General features: G+C 32.2%; 4 protein-coding genes and 1 non-coding gene across 6 annotated transcripts; 3 read left to right on the top strand and 2 right to left on the bottom strand.

The window, feature by feature from the left end:
* Positions 1-641: 641 nt before the first annotated feature.
* Positions 642-4,202, top strand: LOC105799875 (soluble inorganic pyrophosphatase 4). The gene is made up of 9 exons (XM_012630666.2): positions 642-917; positions 1,786-1,923; positions 2,026-2,054; positions 2,306-2,371; positions 2,455-2,562; positions 2,801-2,866; positions 2,962-3,082; positions 3,222-3,303; positions 3,876-4,202. The coding sequence occupies exons 2-9, from the start codon at positions 1,788-1,790 to the stop codon at positions 3,916-3,918; spliced, it is 651 nt and encodes a 216-aa protein (XP_012486120.1). The 5' UTR covers positions 642-917; positions 1,786-1,787; the 3' UTR covers positions 3,919-4,202.
* Positions 4,203-6,162: 1,960 nt separating this feature from the next.
* On the top strand, positions 6,163-7,013 carry LOC105799874 (uncharacterized). Its single transcript, XM_012630663.2, has one exon. It carries the CDS (start codon positions 6,321-6,323, stop codon positions 6,906-6,908), a length of 588 nt encoding a protein of 195 aa, XP_012486117.1. The 5' UTR covers positions 6,163-6,320; the 3' UTR covers positions 6,909-7,013.
* Positions 7,014-9,051: 2,038 nt separating this feature from the next.
* Positions 9,052-9,123, bottom strand: TRNAQ-UUG (transfer RNA glutamine (anticodon UUG)). Its single transcript has one exon. It is a non-coding gene; the product is annotated as a tRNA-Gln (tRNA).
* A 3,985-nt stretch (positions 9,124-13,108) lies between these two features.
* LOC105799873 (uncharacterized) lies at positions 13,109-14,967 on the top strand. 2 transcript variants are annotated; one of them, XM_012630662.2, is made up of 3 exons: positions 13,109-13,535; positions 13,971-14,316; positions 14,398-14,967. In XM_012630662.2, the coding sequence occupies exons 2-3, from the start codon at positions 14,008-14,010 to the stop codon at positions 14,830-14,832; spliced, it is 744 nt and encodes a 247-aa protein (XP_012486116.1). In that variant the 5' UTR covers positions 13,109-13,535; positions 13,971-14,007; the 3' UTR covers positions 14,833-14,967. The 2 variants fall into 2 exon arrangements, with proteins under 2 accessions (XP_012486116.1, XP_052476541.1); XM_052620581.1 differs by lacking the exon at positions 13,109-13,535 and having other exon boundaries at positions 13,550-14,316.
* A 153-nt stretch (positions 14,968-15,120) lies between these two features.
* Positions 15,121-19,440, bottom strand: LOC105799872 (arginine biosynthesis bifunctional protein ArgJ, chloroplastic). Its single transcript, XM_012630661.2, has 17 exons — positions 19,285-19,440; positions 18,993-19,124; positions 18,766-18,889; positions 18,550-18,623; positions 18,326-18,370; positions 17,803-17,853; positions 17,639-17,707; positions 17,429-17,487; positions 17,117-17,186; positions 16,845-16,925; positions 16,684-16,770; positions 16,417-16,539; positions 16,147-16,209; positions 15,851-15,928; positions 15,641-15,786; positions 15,456-15,526; positions 15,121-15,370 (listed from the first exon to the last, which is right to left on the bottom strand). Exons 1-17 carry the CDS (start codon positions 19,342-19,344, stop codon positions 15,288-15,290), a joined length of 1,416 nt encoding a protein of 471 aa, XP_012486115.1. The 5' UTR covers positions 19,345-19,440; the 3' UTR covers positions 15,121-15,287.
* Between the last annotated feature and the right edge of the window lie 193 nt (positions 19,441-19,633).

Genomic DNA, 19,633 nt, shown 5'->3' with positions numbered 1-19,633 from the left:
AAGTTTTGAATTTTTTAAAATAATTATTGTAAATATAATATGACAAATTTAATACATATATTAAATACTCGGATAAGATTTCAATTATTCTATAACTTTATTATATTTATACTAATTTTTAAAAATACAAATTAAGAAATATGACTTACATATAATGGCAGAGTCAAGAGTGGGCAGGGTCCTATATTCTAAAATAGAATTTTTTTATTTAAGTTTTTATTAAAATTTTAAATGTAAAATTATATTTTAATCTAAAAATAAAAAAATAATTTAATCTTTTAAAATTATAAAAATTACTAAATGATGAAAATATATTTTTATTATTATAAAAATATACAATTTAATTTTAAATTTTTTTAGCTCCCCTTATATCATTTTACCTACAATACTTTTTTTATTATAAAATTATAATTATCCATGACTTATTAATTATGGAACGTGGTGAGTAAGTGGGCCCCATACCCTTTTCCCTAATCACCAGACGACGTGTGATTTCGGATATGACAACTTGGAACCACGATTTATTCGCCTCCGCAGAGTATCGGCGGTACACTTTTTTTTTTTTTCTCTCTCCGCACCGTATGAAACGTAAGGAGTTTCCCTCTTTTTATATATATATTTTTTATATTTTTTAATTTACACTTTCTTTTCTTTTCTTTTTTTACTTCTCCTCGCTTTGGTATCGAGCGGGGGGTTGCCTTTAAATTCTAACGAGGAAAGAGAGCGAGAAGGCATCAAGCTTTTCTTTGCTCCTCCTTAAGTGTTTCTATAGGGTTTTAATTCGTTCTTCTCATTACCTCTCTTTTAACCTTTCTCTTTTTTGCTTGCTCTCTTTGTTTTTCGAGATCTGTGCGTTTTCTTCTTTTCAATTAGCTTCTTGAAAGCTTTATTTTCTTAAGAACAGGAAACCGCTGAAGGTACGTTTAAAATGCATTTTTCAACGTTTTAGATCTTTAGTTTTCGTTTTAAAGCTCCGTTTCTCCTCGTTTATGCTCTATTGCTGGATCTGATTGCTTCCTCTTGTTGTAAGTTGTAACTTGTGTTTAGGCTGCAGCATGGAAGAAATGCGTATTTTTCCTTTCTTCTTTTGCTTTAAAATTATCTGAGACCAGTTGTTTTTCTTTTTCTTTTTTAGTAATTTCCTGGTGAGAATTTATCTGGTGTTGATCTTGAGCTGAAATCACGTTTTTTCTAATATTAACTTTTGTTCTGTATTTCCTCCTTTTAGCATATTGTAATAGTTTTATAGATCTGGTGTTTATTATTTTATACTCCTACATTTTTTTAATTCCAAACAAGGTTCTCAAATTTTGTCCTTGTAATCTCTGTGCAAGATACTGTGCTAGGAAACGTTGTAGAAATTTTAATTATCTGCTATGCTTATTTTACGAAACAGAGATGAGGAAAATTTTTAATAAGTTTATTTGGTTTATTTTCCCAATTTACTTTTAGGTTCTTGAGAGTTTTGCCTTGATATGTTTGCTTGTTGTCCTTTATCATAATAATCTGCTGCTAAGAAAAACCTTTAGCTTGCCAAGCAGAAAAGCTCCGCGTTGAAAGAAATTCAAGTTTTATGAAAGAGAAGGCCAATGCCTGGGCGAAAAATTTATTGTTTTAGATGCTTATTTTGGTTAAGCAATATGATCTATAAATTAAAAGAAAAAGAAATGTAACAGATCAATGGGACTTTGTTATCAGCATTTAATCTTGAGAATTCTGTATGGAACTGTAATCCTTTCATAAACTTTTTATAGTAGTTATTGATACATTGTTTGTAACTCACAGAGATGGCACCACCAATTGAGACTCCAACCAAGTCGTCTGGCTCTCACCACGCTTCACATCCTCCTTTGAATGAAAGGATTCTTTCATCGATGAGCAGAAGGTCTGTTGCTGCTCACCCATGGCATGATCTTGAGATTGGTATGAATGTCAACTTAAGCTCAGTGTGTGTGTTTTCTGTTGGTATGTTGTAAATCTGATAATGTACTTTTTTTTCTACTATTTGTAAAAATTTTCTTGTAGGACCTGGAGCTCCAATGGTTTTCAACTGTGTAAGTATACTAAAATTTACCTTCCCCTAACCATTAGCTTTACATTTTGGATGGCACGTTTGACATTTAATAAAATGCTTTTGTAGAGTTCTACAATAAGTAGGCGTTTGGTTGTCTCCTAACACATTTCTTATAGACATTTGGCATTTTAAATCTTTTCTCATGGCCGTATTTCTCAGTTATCATGTTTGAGATTTTTTACATTTAAGAGCTCGTTATACTTGTACTGAAGACGTGGTTAATATCTACAGGTGATTGAAATCCCAAAAGGTAGCAAGGTGAAATATGAACTTGACAAGAAAACTGGTCTGATCAAGGTAATTACTATTAACTGTCCAAATGTATTTGCCACTCTTCGTAGAATTTAATTGGTTGCTGATAAAGGTGCGTAATTTTGAAGGTTGATCGTGTGCTTTACTCATCAGTTGTGTATCCTCACAACTACGGATTCATCCCTCGCACTCTTTGTGAAGACAATGATCCCATGGATGTCTTGATCATTATGCAGGTACGCTTTTTGATCCACATCTGTATCTAAAATATCAATCTGATTCATGATTGTGAAGCATGTTTCATGCTTTGGAACTCTCTTGTAATGCCTCGGTTTGCCTAGTGCATTATGTTTGACACAGTATTATAAATTCCATACATCGGCCAATGCCACATGCAATACTTATAAATCATAATTGATAAGAGCTCTAAAAATTTTTATGTTGTCACTTATGTTACCATTAAAACATATACAGGAACCAGTTATTCCAGGATGCTTTCTTCGCGCTAAAGCTATAGGTCTGATGCCTATGATTGATCAGGTACTGATTAACCACTGTCCACTGATTAAAATACTCCTGACCAATGGATGTGTATAAAAGCAAACGAGGAAAACTTTGGAATTTTATGAATGCAGGGTGAGAAAGATGACAAGATTATTGCTGTCTGTGCCGATGATCCTGAGTATCGTCACTACAATGATATCAAGGAACTTCCACCTCACCGCCTGGCTGAAATCCGTCGCTTCTTTGAAGACTGTATGTATCTTTCTTGGCTAAAATTAAATTATGCTTTCTAGCAAAGCAAGTGTTATATGTAACTTCTGAAAGGATGTTTTTTAGACCGGTCGATTGTTTGAAGCCTATTAACTTTCTTTTGCCTTGTTAAATACCGCAGATAAGAAGAATGAGAACAAAGAAGTTGCTGTTAATGACTTTCTGCCTGCCTCTACTGCATACGAGGCAATCCAACACTCCTTGTAAGTTATAGTTTCCTGTCTCCAATCCAAGTCTGGAAATATCATAAAAAAATAATTAAAAATCTCGATGCAGAATATGACATGACAAATACATGAATCTCAGAATCATTTCAATATGAATTGTGAATATATTAAAATTTATAAAAATATAAAATATCTTAAATACGATAATGACATTGCAACATATATTAATATAATACAGATACAGGCAAGAGAAAAACATGTTACTTATATCAGACTTTCTTTCAAATGCTTATTGTGGGAATAAATTTTCATTTATTATCCCAGATCATTTGATGGTCATCATGCAACCAAAAACAAATGTTTCTCGCACATTTTGTAATGAAAATATATACGTATAGATCACGTTCATATAATTCATCAAATGCAAGTCTAATAGAGCTTTCAGCTTAAGGAAAGGGAAAAAAAAACACTAAAAGATCCAAGTGGGGTTGCTTTACAGCTTGTGATTCTTTCTTTTCGGAGACTTTTGCTTGTGTCCAAGTTCATTTATGCTCTGTTAACAGTTTCAAAATAGAGATCTAATTTTTTTTCAACATTCTGTTTTGAAGGAATCTCTACGCGGACTACATCGTGGAGAGCTTGAGGCGGTAGTTCTCGGTTCACCGTGCCCCGTCTATATACAAATATATATTAATATGAATATGAATATGTTGCTACTATACAAGAAATTCATCGTCTCCTTGTGCGGGCAGAAACACCCTGCACTCACTGGTTTTGCGACAAAGAAAATGTGTTTTTCATTTTATAGGTGACATGGCTGTTTGGTGTTTTATGACAATTATGCAATGATGGCGATAATTTTAGATAATTCTCACTGTAATGAGTGATTGCTACATTCCATTATCTATTAATTTTTTTGGTTCTATTTTGGGTTATATGATGCCCACTCACTTTTATTTACTGTTTGATGTGCCTTACCTTATGAACTGTTTTTATTATCACGGAATGCTTAAACAGAAATACTCTCCCACGTTTTTATTTTTTATTTTTATTTGGTATTGAAATTTTAAATTTTGAAAATGTAATGATTAAAATTGATCAAATTAAAGTATAAAGATTAAATTCACAACTTATAAATTATAAAGATAAAATATTAAAGTACAAGGACTAATAACAAATTTTGATTTTAATTATTAATTGCTTAATAAATTATAAATTAATCGTATATATCATAAACTTAAATTAAATTATTATATCCATCAAATTTTTGATTAAAATTTGGTCAATTAGTTATTTGAATTTATAAAATTATTTATCAAAGAAATTTATAAATTTTAATCCTTAAAAGGTAGCAATTTTGCATTTTGAAATAAAGATAATATTATTTTAATATGAAATGGTTCATAAATTTATAAATTATTTTATTTTATTAAATATTGTTAACACTAATTATATTTTTGGGATTAATCCCAAGATTATACATGAATTATGGTTTAATGTGCAATTGCATATATGAAATTTAATTTTGTGTAATTTTATACATGAATTTTTATTTGACTCAATTCTTGTAAATTATTAACACAATTGTTGATATAATATCATTTTATGTTTATATATTGCATGCATAAATAATTACATTTATCCGATATAAAAATAAATTGATGTATTTATTTCTTTAAATGTGTAGATTAAATCAAAATTAAAGTTACAAGTATACATTTGAACCACAATTAGAATTTCGTATGCATAATTGCACCTAATTAAAGTTTATGTATACAATTGCATATTAAATCAAAATTCATATATAACTTTGAGATTTATCCCTATATTTTTTTATATAATATTAGAGGTAGGGGAGGGTAAAACAGTTAAAACCCGTGCCAAATGAGTGTTAAACAAGAGTTTTAACCATCATTCCATTCAAGTCAAGACATTAATTTATAGATTTCTTAATATTTCTATTGTCGCATCGATTATTTAAATCATATGTTGTGAGATCATTCACCTACAAAGCACATGATTTAAATTCTAACTTAGATTTTTTTTTGAAGTTATAACTATTTCAATATAATTGCAAATAATAAATTAAAAAACTAACAATCAACTCAATTCAAACTAACTATTATAATATAAATTAATCAATTAACCGAAATAAATTAAAAACCCACATATTTACATAAAATACTTCAAAATTTCCACGACCTCAACCTGGCTATTAAACCAATATCTCATACTTCGATACTTGAGTTTTATGATTTTTGGCCACCACATAGATTCTACTCCAGGATAAATATTGTTGAATTCTTCTATATGTATATATATTTGTAAGTTCTGTAAACTTATAAATAATAAATATTTAGAATTGGTAATTGATTTAATGTTAATGTATAAGTCTCAATTATTGTTAGTAAATAATATTAATTGACTGCACAAATTTAAACTAGTGAAAAATTGAGTTTTAAGTATTAAAAATTTCTGAAAAATAATTTAAAATTAATTGAGCCCATATAAATATGGTTTCTTTGACAGATTGATAGGTGACATCACAGTTAGATCACTTCTCTTCAACTAAAATTATTATTGATTATTCATCTTAAACTACGAAATATTGGATTTATTATCTCTCAATTTCCTTGCTCCACATTCGATACAAGTTTAATCATCATCTCTTTAAAATTTGTCACGTCAAAGGCTTCAACAAAAAATTATATATTATAGGACTCAGTTAGTTACCAACTTTTGATCAAAACCGCAGTTTTCATCTAAGGTAAATTAATTTTGTAATATTTTTAGAGAGTGTTTTTAGTACAACGCAAAATATCCTTAAATTACTAACACGTGTCGGTGTCTCCACGTGACCACCCTACTAATACTGGTGGTAGAATACCGAATCCAATCCTCAGTTACCCCAGCAGCAAAGCAAACAAAAGAAATCATACAAAACAAAACAAACAAACTCCTCCAGAAAATGAAAAAAATCCCCCAAAACCCTCTCATCTTCTCCCCTCTAAAACCCTAAATCCACACCCCCCTCCCCTTTTCACCTTCGGACGATGAACTCCTTCAGCAACACCACAAACTTCGACAATCTCCTCCTCCAAACCTTGTTGGGAAGACTCCAAATCCGTCCTACTACCACCACCTCTTTTCTCACCCAGTCCCTCGAAGACATCCTTCTCGACGCCGCCAATTTCTCGGATTCCGACTCCGATGATACCAACAAAACCCAACTCGCTAAAGAGGAATCCAAGCTCGAAAAAGAAATTATCCGGATCATCCTTTCGGGGAAAATCGACCCTTTGAAACCCAACTCCGGTCAAGCTGTTACCATCAACGACCACCATATTTGCATCACTTCTCACAAAGAGAAAGGATCAGATTATCGGGTTTGGGAGTGGCATGGGCATATAATGCTGTTTGATGAAGAAAATGGATTTACGCCTGAATATATTTACGGCAATTACTTTGAGAGACTGCAGGGGAAGCCGCTTGTTTCACGTGCTGAGGAAGAGAAAGAAGAGGAGGAGAAAGTTGTGAATTTGGGATTGAGGGAGTTGATCGATGGGGATGCTGAGCCTGATACCACCGGGGGTCGTATTCTTCATAGGAATATCAGTGCCAGTTCTCCAAGGTTTATATAAAACTGAATACCCTTTTCGCTGGTCTTTTGTGTTCTACTAAAATTTCATATGTTTTGAAGTCTCTGTCTTTGGGGTTTTGAAATTGAAATATTTGGTTCTTTTGCTTCTGGTTTCTCCTTGTTATGCATGTAAAGGGGAGGTTCCCCAATCAATTCTCATCCATTCTTGATCTGCACATCTAATAAATAGCTCTTAAAATTGGCTTTTGCTCAAGTAATCATGTAATTGAAAAAGAAAAAGAAAACAATTTCTTGTTGCTATTATCACATCCAATAATAGTAGTTAAAACCCTTTTTCATGCTAGCATTAATAATGGAGGTGTATCTGTATTGGATGGTAGAAGAAAAGGCAAGAATTATTTCCATCAGCAAATTGTAATGAATGAATGTTCCATTCTTTTTCCCATTGAAATTTGACAGGATCTAGATCGGAAAATGGGCAAGGCTACCTACCTCTCAATTGCACTTACAAAAGGGCATGTTGGGCTTATCAATAAAAATGATAGCGTTATGCTTAGAGTTGTTTATGAGTCGGGTCCTAATACAAGTTTAGACTCAGACTCGGCTTGAAAAACGGATTTAAATTTTTGTTAAGTTCGACACGAATAAAAATGCTAAACTAGAGATCGTATTAATTTTTTTAATTTTATACTTAAATAACATTAATATAAGTGCAATTTAACAGATAAATACTTGTAAAATAATATTAAAATTAACAATATAATAATAAAATAATAACAAAACAGTGAAAAGCATAGAAAAATAACAGCAAAATAGCAATATCTTTTTTTATTATTAGCCCGGGACAAAAAGAATTTTATCCAAGTCCTGCTCCGTTTTTTAAACGCGTTTTATCTTTTTTAGACCTATATTTTTCTCACAACCTCCTATTTTCTGGATATACCTCAGGGCGAAATGACCTGTGCCAACCAACTCTGTTTCCTCTCTGTCCTTACTTTTCATGCATGCTGCTAATGGCAATACCTCTAGGAATCTATATCTCTGGTATACTTAAAAAAGTTAAAACCCACCATGCACCTAAGTAAATTGGAAAATAACTGAAAACCATTCTTTATATAAAGTAGGCTATCTTATTATTATAAGGGTTTCATATTTTATATAAATATTTATATTATAAATTTGCCACACTCATGAAATGGATAAAAGATAATATTTAGATTTGAAAATTATATCTAAAAATAATGATATTTAAAATATTTATTTAATTTTATAATATTAAAATTTATCATACTTACAACATAAATAAAAAATAATTGAAAGGAAAAATATATCAAAATAATTAGTTGGTATTTTCAAAAAATAAAATATATTTAACATAATGAGAGATTAAAAAATATATTTTCATTATATAATTACATATTTATTGTTTTATTCATACAAATAAAAGAAATCATTAGTTGAAAACATGAATTAAAAATAAAATAAAAATCTTAAAAACATCATGAATTAAGAATAAAAACAAAGAAAGCTTGAGGGAAGATTTTTATACATTTTGCCTTTATGTCAGCAAAGCGTTTTTGCCACATCAGCAGCCCAATTGGAAAAAAAAGGGGCTATTTGCGCATTAATCTGAAAAGGGCCCAATCCGTATTTTTCAGAAGAAAAAAGGTATGCCCCTTAATTTTGAATAATGTAAATCTTAAAAAGCACTTTTAATTCAATTTTTTTTAACTTACAAGTATAGTTGTGCAACTACGTGTAATTATAATTGTAAGTATAAACAATACATATTTAAATAATTATTATATAAAATTTATTATAAAATGCGATATGATATTTGAAATTTTTTAATTAGCAATATTCAAAGTGACTTATTTTTATGATAATCTTTAACAATCATTAATTTCTTTTTGGTTTAATAATAATTGAACCTAAGTTATTTTTGAAAAAATAAACATAACTTAGGTTAAACAATCATTAATTTATATTATCATTTAAGTTCCTGGTGTCGCTAATCAACCAAATACCTATTCAGAAATTTATAAAACTACACGTTTTATTAATTATCATCTCCATACACGTGGTTTCCACATGCTATCTAGTTTTTATTATGGTAACTTAAATACCAAAATATTCAAGTACATTGATCTAATTATCCGAATCAATGAATCAAGCGAGTAAAAAGGTCCTACCGGGAGTCGAACCCAGGTCGCTGGATTCAAAGTCCAGAGTGCTAACCACTACACCATAGAACCCTTGATGCCGAATGATTAAATAACACTAAATAAAACAAAAATAAATTTTGCAATGGGTATGAGATTATTCTGCAAGTTTGTGAACGGATCATTCTCAATTATGCAAGGTAATTATCATTTTAAACCATTTTATACTTATCGAATTATTTAGGGTAAACTACAAAAATAGTCATTTTTGCTTACCTCATGTTACATTTTAGTTACTTATGTTTGAAATGTTACGTTTTAATCACTTACGTTAACGTGTTTGTAACATTTTAGTCATTGAGCTATTAATTGTTGTTAACGGTTTAATGGTATGTTGACGTAACACGTTAAATAATCATTTCAAATAAAAATTTTAGGTTAAATTATATGATTGGTCCCATATTTTTTGTTTTGAGCAATTTAATATTTTTTTCTTTTATGTTCTTTTAACTTTAATTTTCTTCCTTACTCTTCTGCTTCTCCCTTCATTTTCCTCTTTTCTCCATCTTTTTTAATATAGTTTTTCTATATTTTCCATTTGTTAAAACTTTTTTATGTTTATGAAAAAAATAAAAGTTGAAAGTTGAAAACAAAATAAAACTTGCTTCACATATCCTCACCCCATAATTACAAACTCTCATCGTCCATCATCACTTTAACGAACCAATTTAGATCTCTCAATCACCTAGTTCACAAGCTCAACTCACTCGAAGCCCTCGCCAGTCGTGACTTATGGCAGTTGACCCTCAACAAAGTTTCTCGAGCTTGTTCCCTTAACCTCCTAATCAACTCCCACGACCATCTTGTCTAACTTAGCTACAACATTCTCGCCCTCTCAAAACTATGTTGTTTCACAAATTCTTCAAACGAGCTCTACACTCTCAATGACTAAAATGACCAACATACGAAACTTACCATCAACTTTACCCAAACCAGTTTGATTCATGCTCCCTTTCTCTCTTCAGTTCATTCATATTCGACTTCAAATCAAACTTGCTTGGGAATATCCAATAAGGTTTAGATCAATTTTAGCACTTTCTTAATTTTATTCGTCTAAAAATAAAAGAAAAGTAAAGGAATAATTTACACGATTCTGTAAAAGTTTGGAAACGAATAAAAATTGTTTTTAATATAAAGAATTCAATATGTATTTAGATTTGATTGAGGATATGGTTTTTTATATTGATTAGTTATATCCAATTTTAGTTTCAAAATTAGGTTATATTCAAATTGAGATTTGATCAAGAATGATTGATATTCGGTTTTCAATGAAATTCAATTTAGGAATCATGTGAAAGAAACAAGGATTTGGTTTATTTGTTGGGCAAATATTATGTTTCAGTAGTTAACAATATGAAAGAGAAAAATAAAGGGAATAAGAAAAGGAAAATAAAGAAATAAAAAGAAAAATAATTTGATCAAAAAACAAAAGTATAGGTACTAGTTTTAACTAATGGAAACATAGAAAAACTACGTTAAAAGAAATGAAGAAGGGAGGAAAATAGAGAGAGAAGGAGAAGAGAATGGATTAAAAAAAAAGTTCAAAGAACATAAAAGAAAAAATTAAACTGCTCAAAACAAAAAAAAAACTATAAACAGTAATTGTATAATTTAATCTAAAATTTTCGTCTGAAATGATGATTTAACGTACCATGTCAACTTACCGTTAACGACAATTAAGGCTCAGTGACTAAAATGTTACAATACGATAACGTAACATTTCAAATATAAGTGACTAAAATGTAATTTGAGACAAACAAAAGCGACTATTTTGGTAGTTAACCCAATTATTTACTATTTGCAAATTATTATGATTTTAAGAGAAAATTAGATTGAGTAATTTGTGAATTCGTGTATTGTTTTTCTGATCGTCTACACGTAATCTTATTATAAGTACACTATCAATTATTGGAAAGCTTGGTATGCGAAACAAAGGGTCATTTTTCAACTGTCGGGATTGGGACAACTCTTACAACAAGTTGCAGACATGGTTACTAGCAATGCAACAGTTTGTACCAAGTACCGTGATGGAATTGAGAACCGTCGATCTATACGATCCACCGGTTAACTAGTGAAGAGCATAAAAATATTCTACCGATTATTTTGTACATTTGATCCTTTGATTAGGGTGTGGCCAAATTGTAAGCCCATTGTCCAAATAGACAAAACTTGGATCATATACAAAGTATTAATATAACATTATTAATCAATATATTCAAAAAAATTATAAATTTACAAACGAATATACTACACTCAGTACATCAAATTTAACAGTTTAGTCTCCTCAACTCGAAATATTAGATGTTTACGAGAATATTCAAAAACGTGATGGTGGTTAGCAGCAAGTTTGTTCATAACATTCTCCCTAAAGGTGTCTAATTGTCATCATCTTAGTAATTTATGTTATGTTCAAGTAAATTTTTGCGTCAATTTTTTTATTTCTTATATTATTTACATGTTTCGTATAATTTATTATAACCATTCCTTTTTTAATCATAAATTCATTTTATTAAAAATCAGATCATTTATTATATATTTAAAATTTTTACTCTAATTTTTCCAAGTACAATGAGTTTATAAACTACATTAGTAGTCATTTAATGTATATATTTTTGTCATTTAATTATTAAAAGTTATAAAATGATCATTCAGATATTTAATTTTTCTTTTAGTCACTCAACTATCTTAGATTATTGGGTGTTCCCATTTTTATGTTAGTTAACTGATGAGCAAAAAGATAAAATTGAATAAACATTTTACAATTTTTCATAATTAACTAACCAGAAAAAAGGAAAAAAAATTATAAGTCAGTAACTCTACGTTAGTTTACCCATATAATTAAAATATGGATTGATAAGTTATAAATAGTAGTGGAGCCCGGCTTTATGTGGAGCGAGTGCCACATCAGCCTTAATATGGTTGAAATAAAGTAATCTAAATCAACGGTGAATAAGTGATCTTCTTGGGCGACCTATCCATTGGCTTACTTGAATCCTAGTAGTTGAGGGAGATTTTCAAATTTTATACCAAAAACAAAAAAGGTTAAAGTATTAAAGAGGTCCCTGTATTATAGGGTTTGGATCAAATTAATTCTTCTATTATTAAATGAATCAATTTAGTCCTTATAGTATTAAAAGAAATCAAATAAGTCAAAATTGTAACAAAGTTAATATTTATTGTATGAAAAATGTCTTGAATTTTTTTTCAATTGTAGTTCAATTCCAAACAAAGATTTCACTTATAAAACCATAAAACTTTAAAAATATTAAATTTATTAAACAATAAATTATGTTTTTTAAACATTAAATGTTAAATCTATTCCAATTTGGACTTATTTGATTCATTTTAATACTACAAGGACTAGATCGAACCATTTAATAGTAGAGAGGATAAATTGAACAGATTCCTATAATATAAGGACCTATAAAGTACATTCACCTAAAAAAAAAAATCTGAGTCAGTCAAGACCGTGATTGAAACGTGGACGTTATTGATTCGATCTCAAATACCGCCAATTCCCGTTGACTCCAACAAGATTCTTTCCTTGGTTAAAATTTGTTATAAGTCCCTCTACTTTTCAAAAATTCGAAATTTAATTCCTGTACTTTTATTTCATGAAATTTAGTCCATCTATTTTTCAGATTTCAAAATTCAAGTTCACTATTAACATTGTTAATTTTTTAAAAAATTAAAGCTAATTAAAAATTAATTTTTTATTACATTATTACCAAGTAAGCATTTTTTTATTTAAAAAATGTCACAATAACAAATTTAACAAAAAAAAAAAACAATATCAGTTGGACCTAAATTTTAAAATTTAAAAAATAGAAGGACTAAGTTCCTAATTTTCGAATAGCACAGGGACTTGTAGCATATTTTAACCTTCTTTCCTTCCATTCCCTTCTTTATCTAATCTTCTTCCATCTTTTCCTCCCCAAAACGATTTTTTCATATTAGGGTTCTCCGTCTCCTTCTAAATCTTGATTGATCCAAAACCAAAGGGAAAAAAATAGGGCTTTTTTCTTACAAAAGTTGGGGGTTCGAAGAGCATAAAACGATAATATGCCTTCGTTACCTCTCAGATCGATTTTGCTCCCATTAATCCCTTCCTTAACTCCTTTTCATGCTGGTTTAAGTTCCCATCGTTTGAAACATCTTGAAAAGAGTGATCGGCGTGGTAATCTTAGTTAACGTTTCCCCCTCAAAATCATTAGCTCTCTTTTGACTCCTTTACTTTCTCTCCTTTTTTCCTCTCTGTTTTCTGTCTTCCCCTAGAGTCGTCCGTTTCTTTTGAGGCTATTACCGTGCGACACGAAGGAATCTAGTTTGCTCAGAAAGAAAAAAAAAACCCCTGGAGATTTGGTTCGATCTTGAACTGGGATTGCTTTTTTCAGAGGTTTTAAGATCTTGTATTGATTTCACTTACCGCAGCTTTCTTAAGAAAGGTATATCATTCCTTATCCGTTTAGCACGTGCTACCCGCATGTGTGACGCGACAGTATCTAGCTGATATATCTTGTTCAAAGTTTGATCGTTGTGTTTATCCTACGTAATTAGGATAATATACATGTATCGCATTACGTAATGGATATATGTTGGATGTTTTAAATTTTATTGTCTACATTTATATGATTGTTACTGATAAAGCTTTTGGGAAATTATTTTTTCATTTCTAGTTTATTTGTTTACAATGTTACAGATTTGAGTTCATCTTAATTGTATGTAATCATGGAGCTGGATCCTAGTATTATATTCTAAACCAGGTTTAGTTTTTATCAGTCTAAAGAGATGTGATTCTGGTTTTGATATTCCTCTGCTCTGTCCGTTGAGTTTATAGCTTAGAAAGTTTACAATCGTAACAATGGTGTTTTGTTCTTTAGTTGAAGCTAGGATTTCTTGTATTCCTTGGTAGTGGAAATGGACATATTGGGTTCTGGAGAGGTAGAAAATCTAAGTGACATAAACCATGCTACGGTCCGTACATGTTTCAACGATGTTAATGAATCTAACGATACGAACACGAGTAAAGTGGAAGAGTTGCTCGAACAGAGGCAGAAAAGCAAACCTCCTTCAAAGTGTTTAGCTAAGTCTGCATCATTTCCTTCTGCTGTGTCTACCCCCGATGATGATGATGATGATGATGAAATTGTAACTGCAATGCAGCGAATGTTCTCTGAGGATTCTGTGCAGTCGCTGTCGACCTACTCCCGCTCGATTTCTTTGCCTGTAAGTGTCCTTTGTTGCTCTTAAGTGTCCATAGGTCCGTTGTTCTTTCCTCTAATTTTACTGTTATTTACCCTTTAACAGACTCCCTTGAAGCTAGTATCAGCCCTTAAAGGTAGCCGTGAGAAACAGGGATTGCCGCCAAAGAAGCTTACCGTGAAATGGGCACCAGATGTGTATGATCCTCCGCCGACATCAGTATTGCACACAGTTAGAAGCAAAAAGCAGCAGAAATCAAAGAAGAAAAATGACAAGAAGAAAAATGGGAAGAAAGGGCAGAAGGGCAACAACTCAGGACGAGGCAGTGGTGGTGGTAAAGACAACAAACAAATACGCAGGGGTGGCGGGAGTTCTGTTAGGTGTTATAAACCACCGCCAGAGGTTCATCAGGACAGATTAGCCAATTCCTCTGTCAGCCTTGAGGGTTTCAATGTCGGCAGTCCAGACCCTTATTGTGGGAGTAGTTTTCTGAAAAAATCACCAACCAGGATGCACTACTCTGTTGCAGAGGCTCTCTGAGTAAATCTCTCCTTTCATATCACGGACAAGAAAAGCTCTTCGCTTTTATCGATCCTTGTAGATAAATAAAGCTTTTTCGGCTTATATGGATGTTGGAACAATTTACTTAACTGCAATTACGCAATGGTTTTTTGACGATTGAGTGGGTTTAAAAGTTCTTTTCCTTTGTAAAAAGAGTATTACTAGCACCTCTTTAATGAGATCTGAAACATACTTCTGCAGACAAGTTACTCATTACTGATTTTGCCCTTTTTGCTACAAATCTAAGCTTTGAGAAGAAGGGAACAATTTGAAGAAATTAAAGGTTGATTCCCAGTCTATTGCCCCATCAAATATTTCCCTGCGTGTAAACATGGTCTAAAAACAGTGTACTGAAGAACATATATGGAGGAAATGCAGGTTATAATTTGCAGTTAAAATTTTGAGTATTGTTGTATATTCTGCAACGATGTCTTTTATGTTGTATATTCTGCGTTTATCTTGACATAGTCGTAACTTAAGTCACACCCCCATGCTTTACCGAATCCAGGTCCATCACCTGTTATAGATCAATCACAAACATTAAAATCCAAAGAGGAAGACATGTATAAAGGATTAAGGGCATAATTTGCAGAGAAACTTACCAACAGCAATTTTAATTTCCACCGTTCCATGTGTCTCACCAGCCTTAATGAGATAGTTGCTGGCTGCGGTCCTGGAATACATGGGGCAACTACATATAAGCCTTAATGTATTTACAAGGTCAGTTCCTAACCCCTTCTAAATAACTTGTAATTTCTCCTTAATCACCAATGGGCCATAACTTTACCTGTCAAATTCAAGTGGTTGCCCACCATCCATGAGCATAATATCCCCAAGCAGTATCTGGAGGTTGTTTAGATTAAAAGAAATCCCTGCATAGCCAGCAGCAGCAGCAATACGTCCCCAGTTCGGGTCTCTCCCATATACAGCGGCCTGACATAATTTATATTAGGCAATGCTATGATTAACAGTTAGATTTTATGTTCAAATTTAATACCTTGACAAGTGAAGAAGCAGCCACAGAGCGTGCAATATTTCCTGCTTCAGCCTCCCCTTTTGCACCACTTACCGTGACCTGCATCTCTGGGTTAGCATTGGCTGAAACTATTCAAGAACCCATAATAAGGGGAAAAAAAAAGACCAAGAGATTTTTTTGCCTATATTCAAATGCATTACTCAATAATATCAGAACAAGTTATTAATTGAAGTGGCTTAACATCAGGGTTCACTCAGTAAGAAAGACCCTTCTGTAGGTCCATAAAGAGAGGGAATAAAGAATAGAAGAACTCAGACCTCAATTAAACAAGTTGCTCCTTCTCCATCCCAAGCTATTGATTTTGCAAGGCCTTGCATTACCTGAGAAGAGATACGTTAAACTTCATGCAATTCATTCCAAAAACTGGTTTAGATCATAACCCAGGCGCTGTCATCTCAAAAAAATTAACCAAAACTCTAGTCAGTGATATAGATGAATTGAGAGATTTGCAGACAGGATAAAATTTATTTATTCAACATCTAAGAACTAGAAAAGAAGAAGGTAAAGCTCTAGTACAGCCAACTTACAGCATCAAGACCAGTTTGAAGTAGTGCAGCATCGTAACTGTTCATAGAAGTGATCCAATTCGATCCAGCTAACCCACTGGCAAAAGCAATGATAGTATCATTGGTACTGGTATCTCCATCAACCTACAGAAAAACAATAACCGAACTTGCTAAAGACAAGTCAAGACAGATAAGACCATGTCAAGGAAGAAATGGAGTCCATTCAACTGAGATGTCACCTAGTTGATATAAGTCACAGGGAGGCTTGAAAGCAATGAAATTACATACAGTGATTTGGTTGAAACTGCGGCCTACAGCAACCTGAACCATCTTTCTCCAGACATCACTTTCAACAAGGGCATCAGTTGTTATTACCTGAAAGAGTTATCAGGCTTTAGAATAGAATTGATGTATCATATAGGAAAGCTAGAAACACTTGAAAGACATACACCAAGCATGGTTGCCAGATTAGGGTGGATCATCCCAGAACCTTTGGCCATTCCCCCAATTCTTATACTAGTCCCTCCAACCTAAGACAATAATTATTTACACATCAACATGAGATACATTAAACAAGAACTTCATTCATAAGAAACATCCAAGTTCTATGGTGCCAAGGCAATGCTATACTCTAAATTGGAAAAGATATTGATTTCTAAGAAAAAAATACAAAATTATAGTAAAAATGGAATATAAATTGGTATCCCTTTGAAACCGTTACCTCAAATTCAATAGCCACACTCTTGCTAACAAGGTCAGTTGTGGTAATTGCCACTGCAGCAGAATCTGCCCTGAGCAGCCACAATGAGACCAAGAATGCTTATGTGAACATTGACATACCGCACAGAAGACAAATTTTGGAAGTATTTGCAGATATTAAATTCACTTCCTAATCAACTAAGCCTGGTTCTATTAGTACTTTACTGACAAGGAAAAAATAACACCATAGCTAACTTTATCAGATCTATGTCTCTAGTCCTTTATATAAGCATTGAAACAACCAAAGAGAATAAAGAATAAGCATAAGAAGTACCCCTGAATAGACGGTGATAGTGAATTAACTAGCCTTGGGAGGGAACTCAAAAGTGCTTCCTGCATATGACATTATCATGGATAGTTTTGTATCAGTCTGGTCAAAAGGATACCACTTAATTCACTTCAATGGCATTAATAGATCACCATAACAAGCAAGAATATAAATAGGATGCCCATGTTCAACATAAAAAATGAAAAAGGCCCGCACCTTCTTTATTCTCTGACCAATCACACCAGTGGATTCAACCAATACTTCCTCTGGCTTTATTTGCAGGATCTGCAATGATGCCAAAAAAAAAAAAAAGTGAAAAGAATGCAGCCTGTACAAAGATCAAAACAGAACAAGGAACTTATGCTCTAAATGTTGTATACCGTAGCAAGGGCATTTGCACATTCTATCACATCCTGGTAACCAGCATCACCCTGAAATCCATCAGGTCAATTAGCCATGTAAAATCTGATTCAATCTGGTGTGCTGGGAGCTTGAACAATAAGAGAAAAGGGTCAAAGACCGATTCTTTTCCTACGCTTCAACTGTACTAATACATGCAGCACATTTAAAATGCATTACACTCATTGGTAAGCACTTGGGACTAGATAAAGACCAACGCCATGTTTGATAGGAAGGAAGGAAAATGGATGGAAGGAAAAAGACCAGGAAGGGGGAAATAGAGGAGAGTGAATAAATTATCTTTCATTGTGTTTTGACATGAAGGATGGAAAATACAAGGAAAGAAAGAGGTTATAGGAAACTTGTAATAAAATTTTTAATTTAAATTGAAAGAGTGTTCTCCTCCCACATTAGGATGAAAAGGAAAGGACCTAGTCAACTCTTTTTACCTCTTCCACCCCTACCAAACAGTGTAATGAAAAAGAAAATAATGCATATACAAACCGTTGCAGCATTGGCCTGTCCAGCATTTATTAACACAGCACGTGCCTGATAAGATGATTGATTTAGCCATTAGCCATATAACTGAAATGAGCAGATATATACATACATGCCATAAAGAACATCTACAAGACTAAAGAAAGCTATGAACTCCCAGAAAGGCAATTTAAAATGAAATTGGTTCATCAGTTTAAGAAAAAATCCGCAAGATAGCCAATCCGACATACTGTTTTCGTATTATTCAACACATTTTGGCAATACACCACCGGTGCTGCTGCAACAACATTTGTAGTAAATGCCCCTGGAAATAGATTCCGAGTGAGTTATAGTACACAGCCAGAAAATGAACACAATCTCCAAAATGAACTCACCCAGAAAAATTATAAAGAAGAAATACTTCAGTTAAGATTCTAAGTATAGAATAAGCATAAAAGGAATAACACCTGCAACATTGGCATCAACGTCACAGGTGACAAGCGCAAGATCAGGTTTTTCTCCTTTGGCCCGTAATCCACCATATAAGCCCGCAGCTTTAAATCCCTTAGCAGCCGTAACTCCTCCCGGAATCTATGCAATTGCGACCGGAAACAAAACGATAATAATTTAGCAAATTTAGACGGAAATTCGAAAACAAAAAAAGAATTAATAATCGAATAATGAAGTGGCTGACCTGCTTCCAAACTCCATCACCATCAGGGAGAAGAATAGGAGCAGCTGGTATATAATTGGGCGCCTCATTAACATTTGATGCAGAAGCAAATACTTTAAAATCCGCCTTTGGCGAACAAATAGAGCTTATAATCTGCAAAATAAAATGTAAAAGAAAAAAAAAACCATTTAGTTACCTAGTAATTTATATCTCTCTTTCTATTTGTAGCTAGAAAAATGAACTTTAATCTTATGTTCTCGCAGGGCAGCCAAACAGAGACTTCAAGCAAAAAAAAAGAGAGAGTGAAGCAGACCTTAGGGTAGAACATTTCAGAGAATTTCAAAGAAGTGAAATGTGGAGCACATGAATACATTTCTGAAAAAATGATTTCTTGCCTACGTTGGATGGGAGCGGAGTTCAATATGACGAAGAAGAAGAGGAAGAAAAGGGGAGACTTTGTGAGGGTTTTTGGTAGCACTTATAATATACTGATGTATTATATAAATAATATATAAAAATTATTGCCGAAAACCTATTGCTAAGTGTGTGTCACTTTATTTTAATTTTAATTATGAAATTATATAAAAATGAAGGCTAATATTTAGTACATTGCTAATGTACTAAAAATTCATATATTTTTACTGTATAATAAATAATTTCCT

This window comes from Gossypium raimondii, chromosome 9, assembly GCF_025698545.1.
Source record: "Gossypium raimondii isolate GPD5lz chromosome 9, ASM2569854v1, whole genome shotgun sequence".
NCBI lineage: Eukaryota > Viridiplantae > Streptophyta > Magnoliopsida > Malvales > Malvaceae > Gossypium > Gossypium raimondii.
The sequence above is the reverse complement of the archived record's forward strand: the minus strand, read 5'-3'. Positions and strand labels throughout refer to the sequence as shown.

Coding starts and splice junctions, on each gene's coding strand:
- LOC105799875 (XM_012630666.2), top strand. CDS start 1,788: ATGGCACCACCAATTGAGACTCCAACCAAGTCGTCTGGCTCTCACCAC. Junction 2,372..2,454: donor AGAAAACTGGTCTGATCAAG/GTAATTACTATT, acceptor GTAATTTTGAAG/GTTGATCGTGTGCTTTACTC. Junction 2,563..2,800: donor ATGTCTTGATCATTATGCAG/GTACGCTTTTTG, acceptor AAACATATACAG/GAACCAGTTATTCCAGGATG.
- LOC105799874 (XM_012630663.2), top strand. CDS start 6,321: ATGAACTCCTTCAGCAACACCACAAACTTCGACAATCTCCTCCTCCAA.
- LOC105799873 (XM_012630662.2), top strand. CDS start 14,008: ATGGACATATTGGGTTCTGGAGAGGTAGAAAATCTAAGTGACATAAAC. Junction 14,317..14,397: donor CCCGCTCGATTTCTTTGCCT/GTAAGTGTCCTT, acceptor ACCCTTTAACAG/ACTCCCTTGAAGCTAGTATC.
- LOC105799872 (XM_012630661.2), bottom strand. CDS start 19,344: ATGTATTCATGTGCTCCACATTTCACTTCTTTGAAATTCTCTGAAATG. Junction 18,890..18,992: donor GTGATGGAGTTTGGAAGCAG/GTCAGCCACTTC, acceptor GCAATTGCATAG/ATTCCGGGAGGAGTTACGGC. Junction 17,488..17,638: donor TTGGTCAGAGAATAAAGAAG/GTGCGGGCCTTT, acceptor TGTCATATGCAG/GAAGCACTTTTGAGTTCCCT.